This window comes from Pseudophryne corroboree, chromosome 5 (assembly GCF_028390025.1).
Source record: "Pseudophryne corroboree isolate aPseCor3 chromosome 5, aPseCor3.hap2, whole genome shotgun sequence".
Taxonomy (NCBI): domain Eukaryota; kingdom Metazoa; phylum Chordata; class Amphibia; order Anura; family Myobatrachidae; genus Pseudophryne; species Pseudophryne corroboree.
Window position 1 is genome coordinate 304,385,140 of NC_086448.1, and position 21,145 is coordinate 304,406,284.

A 21,145-nucleotide genomic window follows, 5' to 3' on the forward strand; every position below is an offset into this window, starting at 1 on the left:
GAATCGGGATGTGTAAGTAGGCATCCTTTATGTCGACTGATGCCATAAAATCCCCCCCTTCTAGGCTGGAGATCACAGCTCGAAGAGATTCCATCTTGAACTTGAAAGTTTTCAAGTATGGATTGAGGGATTTTAGGTTCAGAATCGGTCTGACCGAACCGTCCGGCTTCGGTACTACAAAGAGGCTCGAATAGAACCCTTCCCCCCGTTGGGATGGGGGAACGGGAAAAACAACCCTCTGTTGACACAACTTTTGTATCGCAGCATTTACTACCTCTCTTTCTGGAAGAGAAACTGGCAAGGCCGATATGAAAAAGCGGCGGGGAGGCATCTCCTGAAACTCCAGCTTGTACCCTTGGGACACTATGTCTAAGACCCAAGGATCCAGGGCTGATTGAAACCAGACCTGACTGACGATCCGGAGACGGCCCCACACCGGCACGGACTCCCGCAGGGGAGCCCCAGCGTCATGCGATGGACTTGGTAGAGGCGGGGGAGGACTTTTGGTCCTGGGTGCCTGATCCTGCAGGCGACTTCTTTCCCCTTCCTCTACCCTTTGAAGCGAGGAAGGACAAGCCTTTACCTTGTTTGTATTTATTAGGTCCAAAGGACTGCATCTGTTGATGGGGTGCCTTTTTCTGTTGTGTGGGAACATAAGGAAGAAAAGATGACTTACCCGCAGTAGCAGTAGACACCAGGTCAGCCAGGTCGTCACCAAACAAGACACTACCTTTGAAGGGGAGAGCTTCCATATTTTTCTTGGAGTCGGCATCAGCATTCCATTGATGGATCCACAGCGCCCTCCTGGCCGAGACCGCCATGGCATTGGCTCTTGATCCCAAGAGGCCAACATCCCTCGCTGCATCCTTTAGGTAATCTGCAGCGTCCTTGATATAACCAAGAGTCAAAAGAATATTATCTTTATCAAGGGTATCCATATCAGAAGCTAAATTATCAGCCCATTTAGCAATAGCACTACTCACCCATACCGACGCCACAGCAGGTCTGAGCAATGCACCAGTATTAACGAAAATGGCCTTTAAAGACGTCTCCAGCTTGCGATCCGCCGGATCCTTGAGAGCAGCCGTGTCAGGGGACGGAAGCGCCACCTTCTTGGACAAACGGGATAGAGCCTTGTCTACATTCGGAGACGACTCCCATTTTTCCCTGTCATCAGAGGGGAAAGGATACGCCATAAAAATTCTCTTGGGAATCTGCCACCACTTGTCCGGCGACTCCTAAGCTTTTTCACAAAGAGCATTCATTTCATGAGAGGGGGGAAACTTCACCTCAGGTTTTTTCCCTTTAAAAAGGCAAATCCTTGTTTCCTGAACAGCCGGTTCATCAGAGATACATAAGACATCTTTAATAGCCACAATCATGTACTGAATACTCTTAACTACCCTTGGGTGTAAAGTAGCCTCATTAAAATCGACATCGGAATCAGAGTCCGTGTCGGCATCTGTATCTACCATCTGGGTAAATGAATATTTTTGCGACCCTGAGGGGATCTGCACCTGAGCCAAAGCATCCTCCATGGATTTTCTCCATGTTTGTGTCTGAGAATCAGATTTGTCAAGCCTCGCAGACAACAAAGCCACATTAGCATTACGTGTACTCAACATAGCAACCCAATCAGCAGTCAGCTGTGCCGACAGAGACATTTCCAGCTCCTTTTCTGCGCCCCCAGTAACTTCCTCCGGGGAGGAAGACTCAGCCTCAGACATGCCGACACGAAGTACCGACACCCAACACACACACTGGCCAATTTAAAGGGGACAGCCTACAGGGAAGCCCGGAGAGAGAAACACAGAGTATGCCAGCTCACACCCCAGCGCCCATATACTACACACAATACTATATGTCAGTGGTGCTGTATAATAACAATAAAAGCACCAACCTTATTTGTGCCCCAATTCCCTCCCCCCCCCCCCCCGTTTTGATCCCTGTTACTTGCGAGGAGCCTGGAGGTCTGGGCCAGCGTTCTCTGCAGCGGCTGTGGAGAGAAAAAAAAATGGTGCTGGTGAGCTGTGCGGCTAAGCCCTGCCCCTACCCGGCGCGCTTCAGTCCCGCTCAAATGTAAATTCTTTATACTGGCGGGGGTCTTATATACGGTGCCCGGGCACCAAATATGGCTTTCACCAGTTTTCAAAACCTCAGTAACTGCTGCCCAGGGCGCGCCCCCCCTCCCAGCACCCTGTGAGTGTCGTTGGTGGAGTGTGTGGGAGCACGGAGCGCAGCGCTACTGCTGCGCTGTACCTCATTACTGAAGTCTTCTGCCGTCACTGAAGTCTTCGGATCTTCTAATACTCACCCGGCTTCTGTCTTCTGTGACGGCGCGGCTCCGGGAACAAGCAGCTAGGCGAACCAAATGATCGAATCCTCTGGAGCTAATGGCGTCCAGTAGCCTAAGAAGCAGAGCCCTTAACTAAGAAGAAGTAGGTCTGACTTCTCTCCCCTCACTCCCACGATGCAGGGAGCCTGTAGCCAGCAGGTCTCCCTGAAAATAAAAAACCTAACAAAAGTCTTTCTAGAGAAACTCAGTAGAGCTCCCCTAGTGTGTGTCCAGTCACTCCTGGGCACAAAGTCTGAGGTCTGGGGGAGGGGCATAGAGGGAGGAGCCAGTTCACACCCAGTCAAAGTCTTTTTAGTGTGCCCAAGCTCCTGCGGATCCCGTCTATACCCCATGGTCCTTTTGGAGTCCCCAACATCCTCTAGGACGTAAGAGAAATAAAGGGAACACTATAATAACATATCCTAGATCTGAATGAATGAAATATTCTTATTAAATACTTTGTTCTTTACATAGTTGGATGTGCTGACAACAAAATCACACAAAAATTATCAATGGAAATCAAATTTATTAACCCATGGAGGTCTGGATTTGGAGTCACACTCAATATTAAAGTGGAAAAACACACTACAGGCTCATCCAACTTTGATGTAATGTCTTTAAAACAAGTGAAAATGAGGCTCAGTAGTGTGTGTGGCCTCCACGTGCCTGTATGACCTCCCTACAACCCTTGGGCATGCTCCTGATGAGGTGGCGGATGGTCTCCTGAGGGATCTCCTCCCAGACCTGGACTAAAGCATCCGCCAACTCCCGGACAGTCTGTGGTGCAATGTGGCGTTGGTGGATGGAGCGAGACATAATGTCCCAGATGTGCTCAATTGGATTCAGATCTGGGGAACGGGCGGGCCAGTCCATAACATCAATGCCTTCGTCTTGCAGGAACTGCTGACACACTCCAGCCACATGAGGTCTAGCATTGTCTTGCATTAGGAGGAACCCAGGGCCAACCGCACCAGCATATTGTCTCACAAGGGGTCTGAGGATCTCATCTCGGTACCTAATGGCAGTCATGCTACCTCTGGCGAGCACATGGAGGGCTGTGCGGCCCCCCCCAAATAAATGCCACCCCACACCATTACTGACCCACTGCCAAACCGGTTATGTTGGAGGATGTTGCAGGCAGAACGTTCTGCTTGGCGTCTCCAGACTGTCACATGTGCTCAGTGAGAACCTGCTTTCATCTGTGAAGAGCACAGGGCGCCAGTGGCGAATTTGCCAATCTTGGTGTTCTCTGGCAAATGCCAAACGTCCTGCACGGTGTTGGGCTGTAAGCACAACTCCCACCTGTGGACGTCGGGCACCCATACCACCCTCATGGAGTCTGTTTCTGATCGTTTGAGTAGACACATGCACATTTGTGGCTTGCTGGAGGTCTTTTTGCAGGGCTCTGGCAGTGCTCCTCCTGTTCCTCCTTGCACAAAGGCAATGGTAGCGGTCCTGCTGTTGGGTTGTTGGCCTCCTCCACGTCTCCTGATGTACTGGCCTATTTCCTGGTAGCGCCTCCATGCTCTGGCCACTACACTGACAAAGCAAACCTTCTCGCCATAGCTCGCATTGATGTGCCATCCTGGATGAGCTGCACTACCTGAGCCACTTGTGTGGGTTGTAGACTCCATCTCATGCTACCACTAGAGTGAATGCACCGCCAGCTTTATAAAGTGACCAAAACATCAGCCAGAAAGCATAGGAGCTGAGAAGTGGTCACCACCTGCAGAACAACTCTTTTATTGGGGGCGTCTTGCTAATTGCCTATAATTCCTCTATCAAGCGAGCGATACATTGCCAGTGTGTACCAATATGTCTGCGAACACCGTTGTTTACATACCTAGCGCATCGGCCCTGCAGCGCACACGATGACCAATATATCTACAGATATATTGTTGTGTGTACAGGCAGACACATGCTGCGGCCACCAGTGGTGATTGACGCATGAACTGGGCAGGCGCATGTAAATGCCCACCCAGTTTGTGATGTCAGTCACCACGGATCAGGCAGTGTGTATGCACAACAGTTTGATCTGGCTATAGATATATCTGCAGATCAATTGATCTGCAGATACACCTATCAGTGTGTACACAGCATTACACTTATCCCTTTGCCAGCTAGATAAATGAGAGAAATACAACTGCATCCAATACAAACCTGATTGTATGTTACAATATACGACAGCAAGCAATGAAACAACTCTAGATTAGGAGTTGTCTGGCAGTGGACAAGTGTTAACAAAATTTCAACAGACCTGAAGAAAGGAAAAAAATTCCCACACCAAGAGAGAATATTTTATTACTAGGGAGACAGGTCCTTATATAGACAACATATGTATTATTGTATATGACCAATCAAATTAGGTGCTGCCGTCCAAGTATATGTATAGACTAGAGTGACGACCAATAGAGGAAAGAAATTGGATTGGGGGGGTGGGTGCACTATATCCCTTAAAACAAATATTAGAATTTAACTTTTATTTAACTCATTTCTTAATAACAGGTACCAGAATTGAATGGTATTATAACAGCCTATAAAAGGTTTTCATGTATTTCTTTATTATTACATGTCAGCCTACAAAGAGGCTAAACAAAGCAAAATATAAACAAAAACCATATACAAGGGTGACATACCCTTTTCTTGCCTTACCTGTACTACAGTAGTGAAAGTGCTCAGTTTACATTAGTTTCAGAGCAATCTAGTTTCCTGTACTCTGATACTTTATAACTTATAGTGATCCAACTCTATTGGCTAGTGAAACTGTCCTACAAGTAATCGCAAAATACACGCTATGGGCAGTGAGGGACTCGGATTTTAAAAGTGAGCGGGTCCCGCCAAAAGAAATCCCCAAGCCCTGCCTCACCAACCAATAGCCAGCAGCTTCTCAACACCCAGTCGATGCCGGCAGCGTCTCCCAGTCCAAGCGCCACCTGAGACGTCAGTCCCTCCTCCCTATGCTGCCTCCAACCTATTGAAAGTGCTGGTGGCAACCGGGCGGGGACATCACGATGACAGGGGTATGGAAGATGCAGGAGGGAGCCAAGGTGAAGGAGAGGGCGGCCTTCACCATGGGCAGCCTGGTTGGTCTGCTGCGGAGAACATGAGCTGGGGCCGAGCAGGACATGTCAGTGCGGTCAGGCACCACGACCGCAAAGTATCAAGAGGTCAGAGTGCTGCGACCTGGGGGGGGGGGGGGGGGAATGGTAATAAATATTTTAGTTTCACGAACGTGTGGGCGGGCATTTCCTATATGTATATAATAACATGGGCAATACCTGCACAGTATGAGGGCGCAGGCGAGAAACTAGGTGCGCTTCCTGTTACTTGCATCTTATTCCCCCAGCGTCCGTTCCACTCCCAACTACTAGTGCACACATCCTGCCCCTTGCTACCACTACTGCACCTATCCTACCTCCTGCTCCCACCACTACTGCACCCATCCTGCCCCCTACCACTACTGCACCCATCCTGCCCCCTTCCACCTCTACTGCACCCATTTTACCCCACATACCCACACAGTGCTCAGTATTCACCCCCCCACAGTGCCCATCATACACACACCCCATTCCCAGTGCTCATTCTACACCCCCCAGAGCTCATAAAACGCTCTAAACCCACACAATGCCCAGTATACACACCTCAATAGTGACCATCATACGCACACCCCTATACCACACAGTGCTCATTATACACCCCTCACGGCTCTCATAACACTATACCCACACAGTACTCATACACACTTACAATGCTCATAGCACCCTCTATACCCGCACAGTGGCCATCATACGCACAACCCATACCCACACAGTGCTCATTATACCCCCCTCCCCCACAGCACCTAGCCTATGGGCACTCCATACCCACAGTGCCCAGCATACATAAACTCCCATATCCACACACAGTGCTCAGCATACACACAAACAATACCCAAACCAAAGCAGTGCCCAGCATACGCACACATCTCGTGCTATAGCGGTAGGGCTTCAACAAGGACACAGAAGCTGATCTTAAAAGTTGACAGGGAGCAGGAAGCACCAAATACTGGGTACCGATGCCTCTCTACCTCTAACACTGCCTACAGCACTACCTGCACTTAACCCCCTATTTGCCCCTCAATACTGCCATAACTGCTATCTACCATGTGGGGTGGTCTAATGCTATGTGGGGAGGCATAATGGGAGCTCAAAAGCATACATTGCTATGGGACCCAGAAACTGAAGTAGGACCCCAATTTTTTTAAAGTGAGGGGTCCCCGGGACCCACAATTTTTTTTGCTCAACGCGATCACTGCCTACTATATAAACAAATCGGCAGTCTGAGACTAAACATTTTTCAACAGAATGTTGCAATAAATAAAAAGGATACAATTCTCACTATGTAAGTTACAAAGTATCAGAGTACAGGAAACTAAATTGCTCTGAAACTAATCTAAGCACTTTCAATACCGTAGTACAGCCAAGGAAAGAAAAGGGTATATTACCAATATTTGGAATAAACAAGACAACTTTTTTTTGAGAATAAAAATCACTTTATATTTCACTTCATTTAGCCTAACAAGTTAATAAATATATGCAAACCTTATAGGAGGTTATAGTACAGTACAATTCTGGTACCCATTTAGGAAATGAGATTAATAAAAATTAAGCTGGCCATACACTTTAAGACTGCTTGTCAAATCTGGCTGGTTGACATGAAAACCTGGAAATGTACAGGAGCAAATGACAATTGACCATTTGCTCTGAAATGCTGGAAAACTGACAAATGCTCAATCAGCTAAATTGGTTACATTAAATGGATTTAACAAGTTTGTCTGACTTTCAGTGTTTGGGAGCAAATTGTCATTGACAATTTAGCCAGCTGTAGCCTGTGGGCTACACACTAAGCCTAGCCGGCAGAGGGCTCCCCTGGAACCGTCCCTGGCAATAGCCGCCATGCACGCTCATTAGACCAGCAGTAAAAAGAGCACATTACAAGGACAGGCTCCTTTCCCCACAGGTGCATATTCACACATCTAGATGATATATGTGCATTGTGCAATGTGATCTTGGTTGCATAGATAGCATAGCAGATGTAGTGATTGGTAAATGCCGCCCCGTGGGGGCCCCCCTTCCCTCTCCTTGTGGCACTGCAGAATTTAAACTACCACCAAATTACAACAGACACAAACCAACATGGAAAAAAAAAACAATCATTTTGTGTGTTTTATTACATGAACTAGGCCACATAAAAATATACATAGAACTTAGAAAAAAAAAAAAATGCATTTGTCCATTAACACATTGCCATTGTTTGAAATCCGTGCCATCACCTGCAGCGAGGGAGACTAACTGCCGCTGAAAGAGAAAAATTACAAATAATGGTTAGCAGGCGGCATATTTTAATTATGGTGCATTGTAACTGAAAGATAGCTTAAATAAAATCAAAGCACATCTCTAGGATTGACAGTTATTAAGGGATATGTTTTGCTATACAGTGAAATCTTTAGTCCATTACTTCTTTCTATTGGGCAGCCCCCACTGATGGAGCAGAGCATGAACTCAGACAGTATTGCTTCTCAATGGGTAGACATTGCAGTCACTGCTTTTAAGTACTGAAATGCGGGTGCAGATGGAGATGCATAAGTAACATGGGGCAGATGTATTAAGCATGGAGACAGCATAAGGAAGCGATAAACCAGTGATAAGTGCAAGCTGATAAACGCACCAGCAAATAGCTCCTGTTAATTTACATATTGGAGCTGATTGGCTGCCGCGTTTATCACCTTGCACTTATCACCGATTTATCACTACCTTATGCCTTCTACAGGTTAATACATCTGCCAGCCAATCACTAAAAGCCAAACTAGACACCACATTGGAAGTACTTTATTACAATTAAAAGTGAATTTGGTGGAATAATGCAACTCTTACTAATAAATAAAATGTTAAGCGTTCAAGGGCCATATAAAAAAGAAAAACCCCAACTTTTAATGGCTATTTAAAATTATGGACTGTACCATTAAATGCGTCATACATAGACATACACACCTGGTTCAAAAACAAATGGGAAACTATAAAAACTGTCTACCCAGCCATCTAACAATGGGGCAGATGTATTAAACCTGGAGAATGGATAAAGAAGTGATAAAGCAGTGAAAAGTGCAAGGTGATAACACACCAGCCAATCAGTTCCTAACTGTCATTTTTCAAATCCGTAATGATTGGCTGGTGCGTTATCACCTTGCGCTTATCACTGGTTTATCACTTCTCTAGGTTAACACATCTGCCCCAGTGTGCTTAATCTGCACTACATGAATATGAAAAGATAAAGACATTTCCCGGTCATACTAGTGTGATACCACCATACAGATGCAGGGGAATATGTGCCAAGCGTTGAAGGATAGAGTGTGATAAAATGCCAAACAGTTCCTAAGTGCCATGTAAACAGGAGAGATTTAAAATAAAAAAAAATTGACAACTACTAGCCGGTTGGTACTTTATCTCTCTCCAAGGCTTGGTACATAAGCCCCACAGTACATTGGCAGCAGGCCCCCTATTCTGTGTTATGGGAACAGCATTCACCATTAACTGACTTTTCTTCTCAGAAATAATAAGAATTTACTTACCGATAATTCTATTTCTCGTAGTCCGTAGTGGATGCTGGGACTCCGTAAGGACCATGGGGAATAGCGGCTCCGCAGGAGACAGGGCACAAAAGTAAAGCTTTAGGATTAGGTGGTGTTCTGGCTCCTCCCCCTATGACCCTCCTCCAAGCCTCAGTTAGGATACTGTGCCCGGACGAGAGTACATAATAAGGAAGGATTTTGAATCCCGGGTAAGACTCATACCAGCCACACCAATCACACCATACAACTTGTGATCTGAACCCAGTTAACAGTATGATAAAACGTAGGAGCCTCTGAAAGATGGCTCACAACAATAAACAACCCGATGTTATTGTAACAATAACTATATACAAGTATTGCAGACAATCCGCACTTGGGATGGGCGCCCAGCATCCACTACGGACTACGAGAAATAGAATTATCGGTAAGTAAATTCTTATTTTCTCTGACGTCCTAAGTGGATGCTGGGACTCCGTAAGGACCATGGGGATTATACCAAAGCTCCCAAACGGGCGGGAGAGTGCGGATGACTCTGCAGCACCGAATGAGAGAACTCCAGGTCCTCCTCAGCCAGGGTATCAAATTTTTAGAATTTAGCAAACGTGTTTGCCCCTGACCAAGTAGCTGCTCGGCAAAGTTGTAAAGCCGATACCCCTCGGGCAGCCGCCCAAGATGAGCCCACTTTCCTTGTGGAATGGGCTTTAACAGATTTTGGCTGTGGCAGGCCTGCCACAGAGTGTGCAAGCTGAATTGTACTACAAATCCAACGAGCAATCGTCTGCTTAGAAGCAGGAGCACCCAGCTTGTTGGGTGCATACAGGATAAACAGCGAGTCAGATTTTCTGACTCCAGCCGTCCTGGAAACATATATTTTCCGGCCTTGACAACGTCTAGCAACTTGGAGTCCTCCAAGTCCCTAGTAGCCGCAGGCACCACAATAGGTTGGTTCAGGTGGACGCTGAAACCACCTTAGGGAGAAACTGAGGACGAGTCCTCAATTCCGCCCTGTCCGAATGGAAAATCGGATAAGGGCTTTTACAGGATAAAGCCGCCAATTCTGACACACGCCTGGCCCAGGCCAGAGCCAACAGCATGACCACTTTTCCTGTGAGATATTTTAACTCCATAGATTTAAGTGGGTCAAACCAATGTGACTTTTGGGACCCAAAAACTACATTGAGATCCCAAGGTGCCACTGAAGGCACCAAAGGAGACTGTATATGCAGTACCCCTTTTACAAACGTCTGAACTTCAGGGACTGAAGCTAGTTCTTTTTGGAAGAAAATTGACAGAGCCGAAATTTGAACCTTAATGGACCCCAATTTCAGGCCCATAGACACTCCTGTTTGCAGGAAATGTAGGAATCGTCGAATTTCCTCCGTCGGGCCTTACTGGCCTCGCACCACGCAACATATTTTCGCCAAATGCGGTGATAATGTTTTGCGGTTACATCCTTCCTGGCTTTGATCAGGATAGGGATGACTTCATCCGGAATGCCGTTTTCCTTCAGGATCCGGCGTTCAACCGCCATGCCGTCAAACGCAGCCGCGGTAAGTCTTGGAACAGACAGGGTCCTTGCTGGAGCAGGTCCCTTCTTAGAGGTAGAGGCTACGGATCCTCCGTGAGCATCTCTTGAAGTTCCGGTTACCAAGTCCTTATTGGCCAATCCGGAGCCACGAATATAGTGCTTACTCCTCTCCATCTTATCAATCTCAGTACCTTGGGTATGAGAGGCAGAGGAGGGAACCCATACACTGATTGGTACAGCCACGGTGTTACCAGAGCCTTTACAGCTATTGACTGAGGGTCCCTTGACCTGGCGCAATACCTGTCGAGTTTTTCCCAACGGTTTATAATCATGTGGAGGACTTCTGGGTGAAGTTCCCATTCTCCCGGGTGGAGGTCGTGCTGAGGAAATCTGCTTCCCAGTTGTCCACTCCCGGAATGAATACTGCTGACCGTGCTATCACATGGTTTTCCGCCCAGCGAAGAATCCTTGCAGCTTCTGCCATTGCCCTCCTGCTTCTTGTGGCACCCTGTCTGTTTACGTGGGTGACTGCCGTAATGTTGTCCGACTGGATCAACACCGGCTGACCTTGAAGCAGAGGTCTTGCTAAGCTTAGAGCATTGTAAATGGCCCTTAGCTTCAGATATTTATGTGAAGTGATGTCTCCAGGCTTGACCATAAGCCCTGGATATTCCTTCCCTGTGTGACTGCTCCCCAGCCTCGCAGGCTGGCATCCGTGGTCACCAGGACCCAGTCCTGAAAGCCGAATCTGCGGCCCTCTAGAAGATGAGCACTCTGCAACCACCACAGGAGGGATACCCCTGTCCTTGGTGACAGGGTTATCCGCTGATGCATCTGAAGATGCGACCCGGACCATTTTTCCAGTAGGTCCCACTGGAAAGTCCTTGCGTGGAATCTGCCAAATGGGATTGCTTCGTAGGAAGCCACCATGTGTACACAGAACCCTTGTGCATTGATGCACTGAGACTTGGCTCGGTTTTAGGAGGTTCCTGACTAGCTCGGATAACTCCCTGGCTTTCTCCTCCGGGAGAAACACCTTCTTTCTGGACTGTGTCCAGGATCATCCCTAGGAACAGAAGACAAGTCGTCGGAACCAGCTGCGATTTTGGAATATTGAGAATCCAATCGTGCTGCCGCAACACTACCTGAGATAGTGCTACACTGACCTCCAACTGTTCCCTGGATCTTACCCTTATCAGGGAATCGTCCAAGTAAAGAATAACTAAAATTCCCTTCCTTCGAAGGATCATCATCATTTCGGTCCTTACTTTAGTAAAGACCCGGGGTGCCGTGGACCATCCCTACGGCAGCGTCTGAACTGATAGTGACAGTTCTGTACCATAACCTGAGGTACCCTTGGTGAGAAGGGTACATTTTTTGACATGAAGGTAAGCATCCTTGATGTCCCGAGACATCATGTAGTCCCCTTCTTCCAGGTTCGCAATCACTGCTCTGAGTGACTCAATCTTGAATTTGAACCTCTGTATTCAAAGATTTTAGATTTAGAATCGGTCTCACTGAGCCGTCTGGCTTCGGTACCACAATAGTGTGGAATAATACCCCGTTTCCTTTTGCAGGAGGGGTACCTTGATTATCATCTGCTGGGAATACAGCTTGTGAATGGCTTCCAAAACTGCCTCCCTGTCAGAGGGAGACGTCGGTAAAACCGACTTTTGGAAACGGCGAGGGGGAGACGTCTCGAATTCCAATTTGTACCCCTGAAATATTACCTGAAGGATCCAGGGGTCTACTTGCGAGTGAGCCCACTGCGCACTGAAATTCATTGAGAACGGGCCCCCACCGTGCCTGAGCTTGTAAAGCCCTAGCATCATACTGAGGGCTTGGCAGAGGCGGGAAAGGGTTTCTGTTCCTGGGAACTGGCTCATCTCTGTAGCCTTTTTCCTCTCCCTCTTGTCACGAGCAGAAAAGAGGAACCTTTTGTCCGCTTGCCAACAAAGGACTGCGCCTGATAATACTGCGTCTTATTTTGAGAGGCGACCTGGGGTACAAACGTGGATATCCCAGCTGTTGCCGTGGCCACCAGGTCTGAAAGACCAACCCCAAATGTCCCCTTTTTTAAGGCAATACTTCCAAATGCCGTTTGGAATCCGCCTCACCTGACCACTTTACTGGTAGAATTGGACAACGCACTTATACTTGATGCCAGTCGGCAATATTCCGCTGTGCATCTCGCATATATTTTAAATGCTCTATAGGCAATAATATACTGTCCTTATCTAGGATATCAATATTTCCAGTCAGGGAATCCGACCACGCCAACCCAGCACTGCACATCCAGGCTGAGGCGATTGCTGGTCGCAGTATAACACCAGTATGTGTGTAAATACATTTTAGGATACCCTCCTGCTTTCTATCAGCAGGATCCTTAAGGGCGGCCATCTCAGGAGAGGGTAGAGCCCTTGTTCTTACAAGCGTGTGAGCGCCTTATCCCCCCTAGGGGGTGTTTCCCAACGCACCCTAACCTCTGGCGGGAAAAGGTATACTGCCAATAACTTTTTAGAAATTATCAATTGTTATCGGGGGGAAACCCACGCATCATCACACACCTCATTTTATTTCTCAGATTCAGGAAAACTACAGGTAGTTTTTCCTCACCAAACATAATACCCCTTTTTGGTGGTACTCATATTATCAGAAATGTGTAAACATTTTCCCTTGCCTCAATCATGTAACGTGTGGCCCTATTGGAAATCACGGTTGTCTCTTCACCGTCGACACAGGAGTCAGTATCCGTGTCGGCGTCTGTATCTGCCATCTGAGGTAACTGGCGCTTTAGAGCCCCTGACGGCCTATGAGACGTTTGGAGAGGCACAAGCTGAGTAGCCGGCTGTCTCATGTCAACCACTGTCTTTTATACAGAGCTGACACTGTCACGTAATTTTCAACAGTACATCCACTCAGGTGTCGACCCCCTAGGGGGTGACATCACTTTCACAGACAATCTGCTCCGTCTCCACATCATTTTTCTCCTCATACATGTCGACACAAACGTACCGACACACAGCACACACACAGGGAATGCTCTGATAGAGGACAGGACCCCACTAGCCCTTTGGGGAGACAGAGGGAGAGTTTGCCAGCACACACCAAAGCGCTATAAACTGTATAGGGACAACCTTATAATAAGTGTCTATCCCTTATAGCTGCTTATATATATTTTTAGCCAAATAAGTGCCCCCCCTCTCTGTTGTACCCTGTTTCTGTAGTGCAGTGCAGGGGAGAGTCTGGGAGCCTTCCTACCAGCGGAGCTGTGTGGGAAAATGGCGCCGTGTGCTGAGGAGATAGGCCCCGCCTCCTTCTCGGCGGGCTCTTCTCCCGCTTTTATCTGGAAAACTGGCAGGGGTTAAATACATCCATATAGCCCAGGGGCTATATGTGATGTATTTTTTGCCATAGGAGGTATTTACATTGCTGCCCAGGGCGCCCCCCCCCCAGCGCCCTGCACCCTCAGTGACCGCAGTGTGAAGTGTGCTGGGAGCAATGGCGCACAGCTGCAGTGCTGTGCGCTACCTTAATGAAGACAGGAACGTCTTCTGCCGCCGATTTCTGGACCTCTTCACTCTTCAGCATCTGTAAGGGGGCCGGCGGCGCGGCTCCGGGACCCATCCAGGCTGTACCTGTGATCATCCCTCTGGAGCTAATGTCCAGTAGCCAAGAAGCCCAATCCACTCTGCACGCAGGCGAGTTCGCTTCTTCTCCCCTTAGTCCCTCGATGCAGTGAGCCTGTTGCCAGCAGGTCTCACTGAAAATAAAAAACCTATTTAAACTTTACTTCTAAGCAGCTCAGGAGAGCCACCTAGCCTGCACCCTTCTCGTTCGGGCACAAAAATCTAACTGAGGCTTGGAGGAGGGTCATAGGGGGAGGAGCCAGTGCACACCACCTGATCCTAAAGCTTTACTTTTGTGCCCTGTCTCCTGCGGAGCCGCTATTCCCCATGGTCCTTACGGAGTCCCAGCATCCACTTAGGACGTCAGAGAAATATTGGATTTTCAAACATCAGTCAGCACCACCACGACTTTATCTGGCGGCTGTCCCAGCTGTTAAGATTACACAGGGGGTGCTTGGGGGGGGGTTAATTTACACTTTCCCAGCGGCTGCTGTAGTCTTCAGCCGCCAGGTGGGGTCCTGCCATGCTGACCTATCAGCAGTGATGGACACTGGGGCAGGTATTGCAGAGGTACCTCCCGGACCCTCTGAGAGCAGCAGCGGAGGGAAGTTTCTCTTGCCTGCAGCTGCAAACACGGTTTCTGACTGGTCGCATCCTGTGTGACCAGGTCAGATACAGCACTTGCTGGTGTGGTCGCATCTGATGTGACCATGCCAGGCAAGGTATCTGCTATGCCTGGCCCTCAACAGCAGCATTAGTCATGCAAGCTAAAGTTTACTTGATCTTTATCACACTGTGGCTCTAGTGGACACTATAAATGAATGCTAATCAGAAAGCATGTGCATAACAACTTCATGTTGTGAATACTGTGCACTGATTAGTTGTAATAAAAGTTTCCGGGAGATCAGAGAATGCAGGTAGGGATGTGATGTGGGCTTTGCACGTACCTCAAACTTTATTTTATTCCAATACAATTTTTTTTTTAAACAAATTACTTACACAATAATGTTGTTAATAGGAATATGGATTAGTTTTACAAAGAATCCAATAAATCCCATTATAGCAAATCCAATTGCTGTTGCCATTGCGATCTTCTGAAATTCTGCAACAGAAAATAAAGGGGAAGTTGAGTGTTCAAATCTTGCATAAATATAACATCAATACTCGGACATCTTAGAAAGGAAACTAACTTAGGTTGCTTGCTAAAGTGGTTTGATTAGGCAATACATGGGTTTGCCATTAACGGTAGGGATACTATGATCACCCACCATAGTGATGATTTTTTTTTTTCTTTCTCTCCCCTCAACTCCCAACGTGACCTGCAGAGCCGCTTCTCTGATTAACCATCTAACTAGCATGCAACGAACCATGAAGCTCTGCACACTTCCAACTGGCACCAGTGATGTCTATCAGTGCTTGGCACCACCATCATCAATGGTTAAGCCTTCGATGGCCATCCCTACACCAACAACCCCCTTTCTCCCATAATAAGCAAAAAAAAATAAAAAAAAAAAAGCTGTTTCAACTGAAGCTATCCTAGTTGCCCAAAGCACAAATGCCATGGTCACAATTGTTTATTAATAGCTGCATATATGAGGAGATGACCAGTTTCTGAAGCCAGGCCATATAAAGTTTGATCAATTCCAAAATGGATTTACATCAAGGGAGAGGTGTCCATCTAATAAGATAGATGTATTAACCTTGCGGTCAGAAAAACTGGTTAAATCACGGATTTAACCAGTTTGTCTCAACGACAGTTCTTCTGTTTTACAGTGTTTGGGAGCAAGTAGTCAATTGTCCTTTGCCCTCATTCATTACCAGATATTCATTCCAAACATCCAGATCTGACAGATGATCAGCTTTACTCATTGGTATTAATGAAAATGACCACAATTCTCTTATCTGAATGACTATAGTGTTCAGCACAATTTATACAAAAATCCATATTAGAGCAGTAAAACTTTTTTTTACTCTATATAGCACTGCATGTTAGAGCTTAATCTCCCATTAAACAATACACCATACTACTTAACAAATCAGTGATTCACAGACTTCATGGTATGGGCCCCTGTGAGTCATTTCAAAAATTCACAACCCTACTTCACAATTTCTGGGTCCAGTCATAATGAATGAACCTCAGTTGGCTGGACAGGGGCAGCACTATTTTATTTGCTGGAGCAGGTCTAAATAAGTGTTCTGGTTGCCCCAGGCTCTAACTGGCTGCTGCCCAAAGGAAGGTATCCTCTCTGGTGCCCACTACTCCCTGCACCACAGTGATGGGTGCAGGGAGTATTGGTCCATTGCTCTGTCGTCACAGCTCCCTTATGTAGCCACTATACTATAGCAAAGAGACATGCCCTTGCAGTGTCCAGTGCACAGCCAGATGCCTTGACTTATTTATATAGAAGCACACCCCTACAGAGCACACAATCTGTACACAGCCCTCACTGAACTTAGCCACAGAATGCCATATCTGCGCAGCTAAACTCCCTCCAGCCTAAAGTGAAGATGAGACTACAACGATTACAGGAGCAGATGCAGTATGGAAGATACATTCATCATCAATACATTGGCCCCAAAGTGCTTTAGTATCTATGTAGAACTGCAAGTAAACTCAGCACTGGATTCAAATGCAACAATATATTACTGATGCAGTAAAACAGAGGTCATGAAAACATACCTTTCCTGTCTGGCTTAGTACATCTTTTGACAAGCCTGATGGAATCTTTTACAAACTGGCGGCTGGGCTCAACAAATTGCATTACCTGATCCATGATGTCTGGAAACAATGTACAAAAATAGAATTACACATCATGGTTAAAAATAAAGTATTTGATCGTAATTTCTAGGATTACACAATTTCTTCTAATTAAGAATGACCTGGGTATAGCGCGGTGGGGTGTGGGTAACTGTATATGGTGGGTCGATGATGCAGGAGGCGGTCCCGGAATCCTAATTAGTATCGGGGATATGGAGGGGAGCTCTCCTGATTGGTTGAACAGCTCATTTTAAAAATGGTGCAGCAAGCAGTCGTTGGCTCACACACGGCACCATTTTTAAAATTCAAGATGGCCACTGTGAGCCAAACACAGCTCACTGTGTAATTTCCCCACCCCTTGGGCTGGCTAATACTAACCTGTGCGAGACAGGGGGCAGGCAGTCCGACAGTGGAGAAGCTGAGAAGAGCTTCTGAAGAGTGAAGAATCCGGAGGAAGTCCTGGGTAGGCAGCGGCCATGTAAAAGAGCTTAAAAGGACACCGGCCTGGGCAGACTAGTTTGGGGGAGATTAAATGTCCCGGTTGAGGGTAAACCTGTGAAGTGTGTCCCCTGGGAGCAGGATTATTTCCCCCCCCCATCTCTGCCAGTGGTGCCCGGTGCTGGTTCCAAAAATACGTGGGTACCTCAACTCACTCCCCCCTCCCCATCTGTATTTTTAGAGCAGTGATTTTCAACTTTTTTTTTTACTCGCAGCACACCAAATAATATTTTAAAATTGCCAAGGCACACCATCACTTTCCCATAGAAAACAAACAAACAAACAAACAAACAAACAAACAAACAAACAAACAAACAAACAAACAAACAAACAAACAAACAAACAAACATTGGCCCTCACAGTAAAAAAAAAAAAAAATCCACATACACATTGGCCTACACAGAAAAACAATCACATTGCTCCCCACATGAATCATGTTGCTCCCTACATCAATCCTATTGCTCGCCACATGAATTATTCACATTGTTCCTCCCATAAATTCTTATTCTCCCCACATAAATCATGTTGCTCCCTACATCAATCCTATTGCTCGCCACATGAATTATTCACATTGTTCCTCCCATAAATTCTTATTCTCCCCACATAAATCCTATTGTTCCCCCACAGGAACAACATATTATCAGCTGTCCTCCTCGCCGTCCCTCAGTGGCGGGGGTTGTTCATAGTGGAGTTCTGCGAATATTGAGCAGTGGGCGGTCAGGCAGGTGTGGATGTGGGTTGGCAAGGAAAGCTGTGTATACAGGCAGGAACTGGAAGATGTGTATGCAGGCAGGTGGGCTGGGTGGGTGGTGAGGCGCGGCAGCCGTGACCTATGATGTCACACCGTTTTCAAGGCATAGGTCATGGCCGGAGCATGACTGATCCTCTAAGAAGAGCCTGGGCCAACAGTTCACTCTGAAGGTGCAGGAAGCTGCTCTGGTTCCGCGGCACACCTTGCAACTGGTCGCAGCACACTAGTATGCCACAGCACACTGGTTGAAAAAGCCTGTTTTAGAGCAAGGGCCGGCTCATTAAATATGGAGGACCCTTACACGTCACATTTTTTCCATTCAAATTTTAAACTATTAAAAGAAGGCTTCATTGTTGTTTTAGTTCAAGAGTAGAATGGGGGTGGCGAGTAATAGTACCACCCATTATTGACAATTTCTACATGTGACTTCATGTGATTTATGGCCACTTTCATGATGTACAGATCAAATGTTTAGAAGGGGAAAAAAATCTGCAATGAATGGGCAAAGTTAATGGCTGAAGAAGGCTTCCTGTATTTGATATATTGTCTTTTATTGGCAGCTAGAATGTATATATCATTGCAGAACCTCTGAAAGATGTTTGAGGACAAATTGATATTGACAAGAAATGGTCCACATATGCATCAGCAATCACAAAATGTATGGGACCTTGATGGACTGCGGAAAAAAACAAAACACCAACTCTAAAGAGGGCCATACATCAGCAATCACAAAAAAATAATAAAAAAATCTAAAATAAATAAATCAGATTCTGTAGTCCCCCCCCCCCCCCCCCAATTTAATTACTCCCCAGTCCACCAATCCACACCCATACATTGCCAATATTTTTCAGTGATTTGCAGGTTTTTTTTCCTTATCTAAAGAACTGACCTGCAAATCATGAAAGTGCCATTAATAGTAAAATACTAGTAACGGTCTGCAAATCGGCTAATTGTCTCCATACACTGTAGCCCCGATTGATTGCTAAAGTTCAACCGGACACTGCAATTCTGAACACTTTTTGGTCAAAATCAGCAATTGGTGGAACAATCCCCTGGAAAAAGCCAAGCTGTCCCAATTTATCACAGATGTATGTGGACTTAAGTTTTAGCAACCAACCTAAGGCCCCTGTACAACAGCAATCAATTGGGGCAATTTGGAGTTTTGCAGATTATGTAACTAAGGCCCTCATTTCGATATGATCGTAGCTGTGCTAAATTTAGCACAGCTACGATCATTCACACTGACATGCAGGGGGACGCCCAGCTCAGGGCTAGTCCGTCCCGCATGCGAGACCAACCCCCCCCCCCCCCCAGATGCCTTTGCGCTTCAAAAGTAGCTCCTGACCAGCGCAACTTTAGCGTGCAGGCCGGGAGCTACTCGTTGCTCCCGGCCCACAGTGGCTGCGTAGGGGGTCACGCAGCTGCTGTGTGCCACTTCCCACACAGTCCGGCCACGCCTGTGTTGGCCGGATCACACCCACAAAACGTCAGCCAAATGCTACCAGTCCAGCCCCTCCCGCCCAGCGCCCGCCTCTGCCTGTCAAGCAGGCAGAGGCGATCGCAGCCCAGCTACAGCCTTCGGCTGTCTGGCATGCGCCGGCGAACTACAGTGCATGCACAGTGGGTACCCGTTCGCTCAGCTGTGATTAAAAGCTGCGAGCGAACGGGTCAGAAGGACCACCTAAATCTGCAATGTATGGGGATCGCAGGTTCCAACCAAGAAGTGATTGGGATTGGTAAATTAGGTTGTCCAACGTGTTGGATTTGGCAGCTCAATTAGGGCTGTAGATTGCTAGTGTATGGTAACAATCAGCAGATTTGCAGACCATTTCTGGTAAAATTATGAGCCTTTCAAAATTGGCAGATCTGTATTTGTGAAAATGATCTGCAAACCACTGAAAAATATCTGTAATATATGGGGGCTGATTGGTAAATCATAAGGTGGGTACACACTAGGCGATATGCTCCATGAGCGACATCGCTTAGTGTGTCCCCCTCCCCGCTCACCTGATGTGGGCATACACACAATGTGATATTGCAAGGACACCATGCTGCTGCCGGGTATGCAGTTTTGGACAATGAGTCCAAATTGAGATGCATGCGTTAACGACTGACGTGAGCAGCATACACACTCGGTAATACAGTAAGCGATACCGCTCAGGAGGGTAAAAGTAAGCAATATCATTTACAGGCCTTAAATCTGGGCGAGAGAATGTGCTAATTGTTTTTATTTTGTAATTGCTGATGTATGGGGGCCTTTACTTGGCAATATAACTTTGTTCTTAAACATGTTTAACAGAGGTTCTGCAACGATATAATACATTCTAGCTGCCAAAAAAAAAAAAAAAAACAAGTATAGGAAACCTTCTGCAGACATAATTTAAATACAAAGATTAGGCAGCCGTATTCCTAATACGGAAAAGACTACAGGCTAGATATGTTACAGGGGGCATATAGCAGTGGGGACACATATACTGGGGTACAGATGGGACTCAAAGTGCATGCATACATACACATACTGGGAGCAATCATTAACAGAGTAATAGCCCCACAGGCCGCCGTTCACATGTACTGGCACGGGATATGGGTGGCCAGTGACCATGAGTGAGGACACTACGCAGCGCACTACATACAGTACATAGCAATATTACCCGTCCCTGACAGTGACATATTCAGAACACTGCCCTTAACCAGCTAGAATAGAGCAGCACCGGCATATGTGAGAGTGCGGGGTTACCTGTTGGTGAGCTACTGATGGTGATAGTGGCTGAGACAGCTGATGACGCTCGGCTTTCTGCTCAGTAAGACACGTCGCACTCCAGCCCAGGCTTCTATAGTACCGATTACGTAACCGGATGTGTGATCCCGCCAATCCTATCACAGAGTAAAGATGTTGGCGTGTAACAGGAATGCGGAAGTAGTTTGCAGGCGCTCTAGCCATCCTCCTCATGTCTTTGGTATGGGGGAGGAGTTGCTAAGTGCCTAGTCAGAGAAATATAAATCTATATAAATATATATATATATATATATATATATATA

At 46.7% G+C, this 21,145-nt stretch overlaps 1 protein-coding gene across 1 annotated transcript; it reads right to left on the minus strand.

Moving 5' to 3' along the window:
• Positions 1-7,525: 7,525 nt before the first annotated feature.
• SEC61G (SEC61 translocon subunit gamma) lies at positions 7,526-20,966 on the minus strand. The gene is made up of 4 exons (XM_063922448.1): positions 20,844-20,966; positions 16,780-16,878; positions 15,099-15,201; positions 7,526-7,671 (listed from the first exon to the last, which is right to left on the minus strand). Exons 2-4 carry the CDS (start codon positions 16,871-16,873, stop codon positions 7,662-7,664), a joined length of 207 nt encoding a protein of 68 aa, XP_063778518.1. The 5' UTR covers positions 16,874-16,878; positions 20,844-20,966; the 3' UTR covers positions 7,526-7,661.
• Between the last annotated feature and the right edge of the window lie 179 nt (positions 20,967-21,145).

Excerpts from the sequence above, each read along its gene's own strand:
- SEC61G (XM_063922448.1), bottom strand. The coding sequence starts at position 16,873 with ATGGATCAGGTAATGCAATTTGTTGAGCCCAGCCGCCAGTTTGTAAAA. Across the intron at positions 15,202-16,779 it reads TACTAAGCCAGACAGGAAAG|AATTTCAGAAGATCGCAATG; the intron begins GTATGTTTTCAT and ends TTTCTGTTGCAG.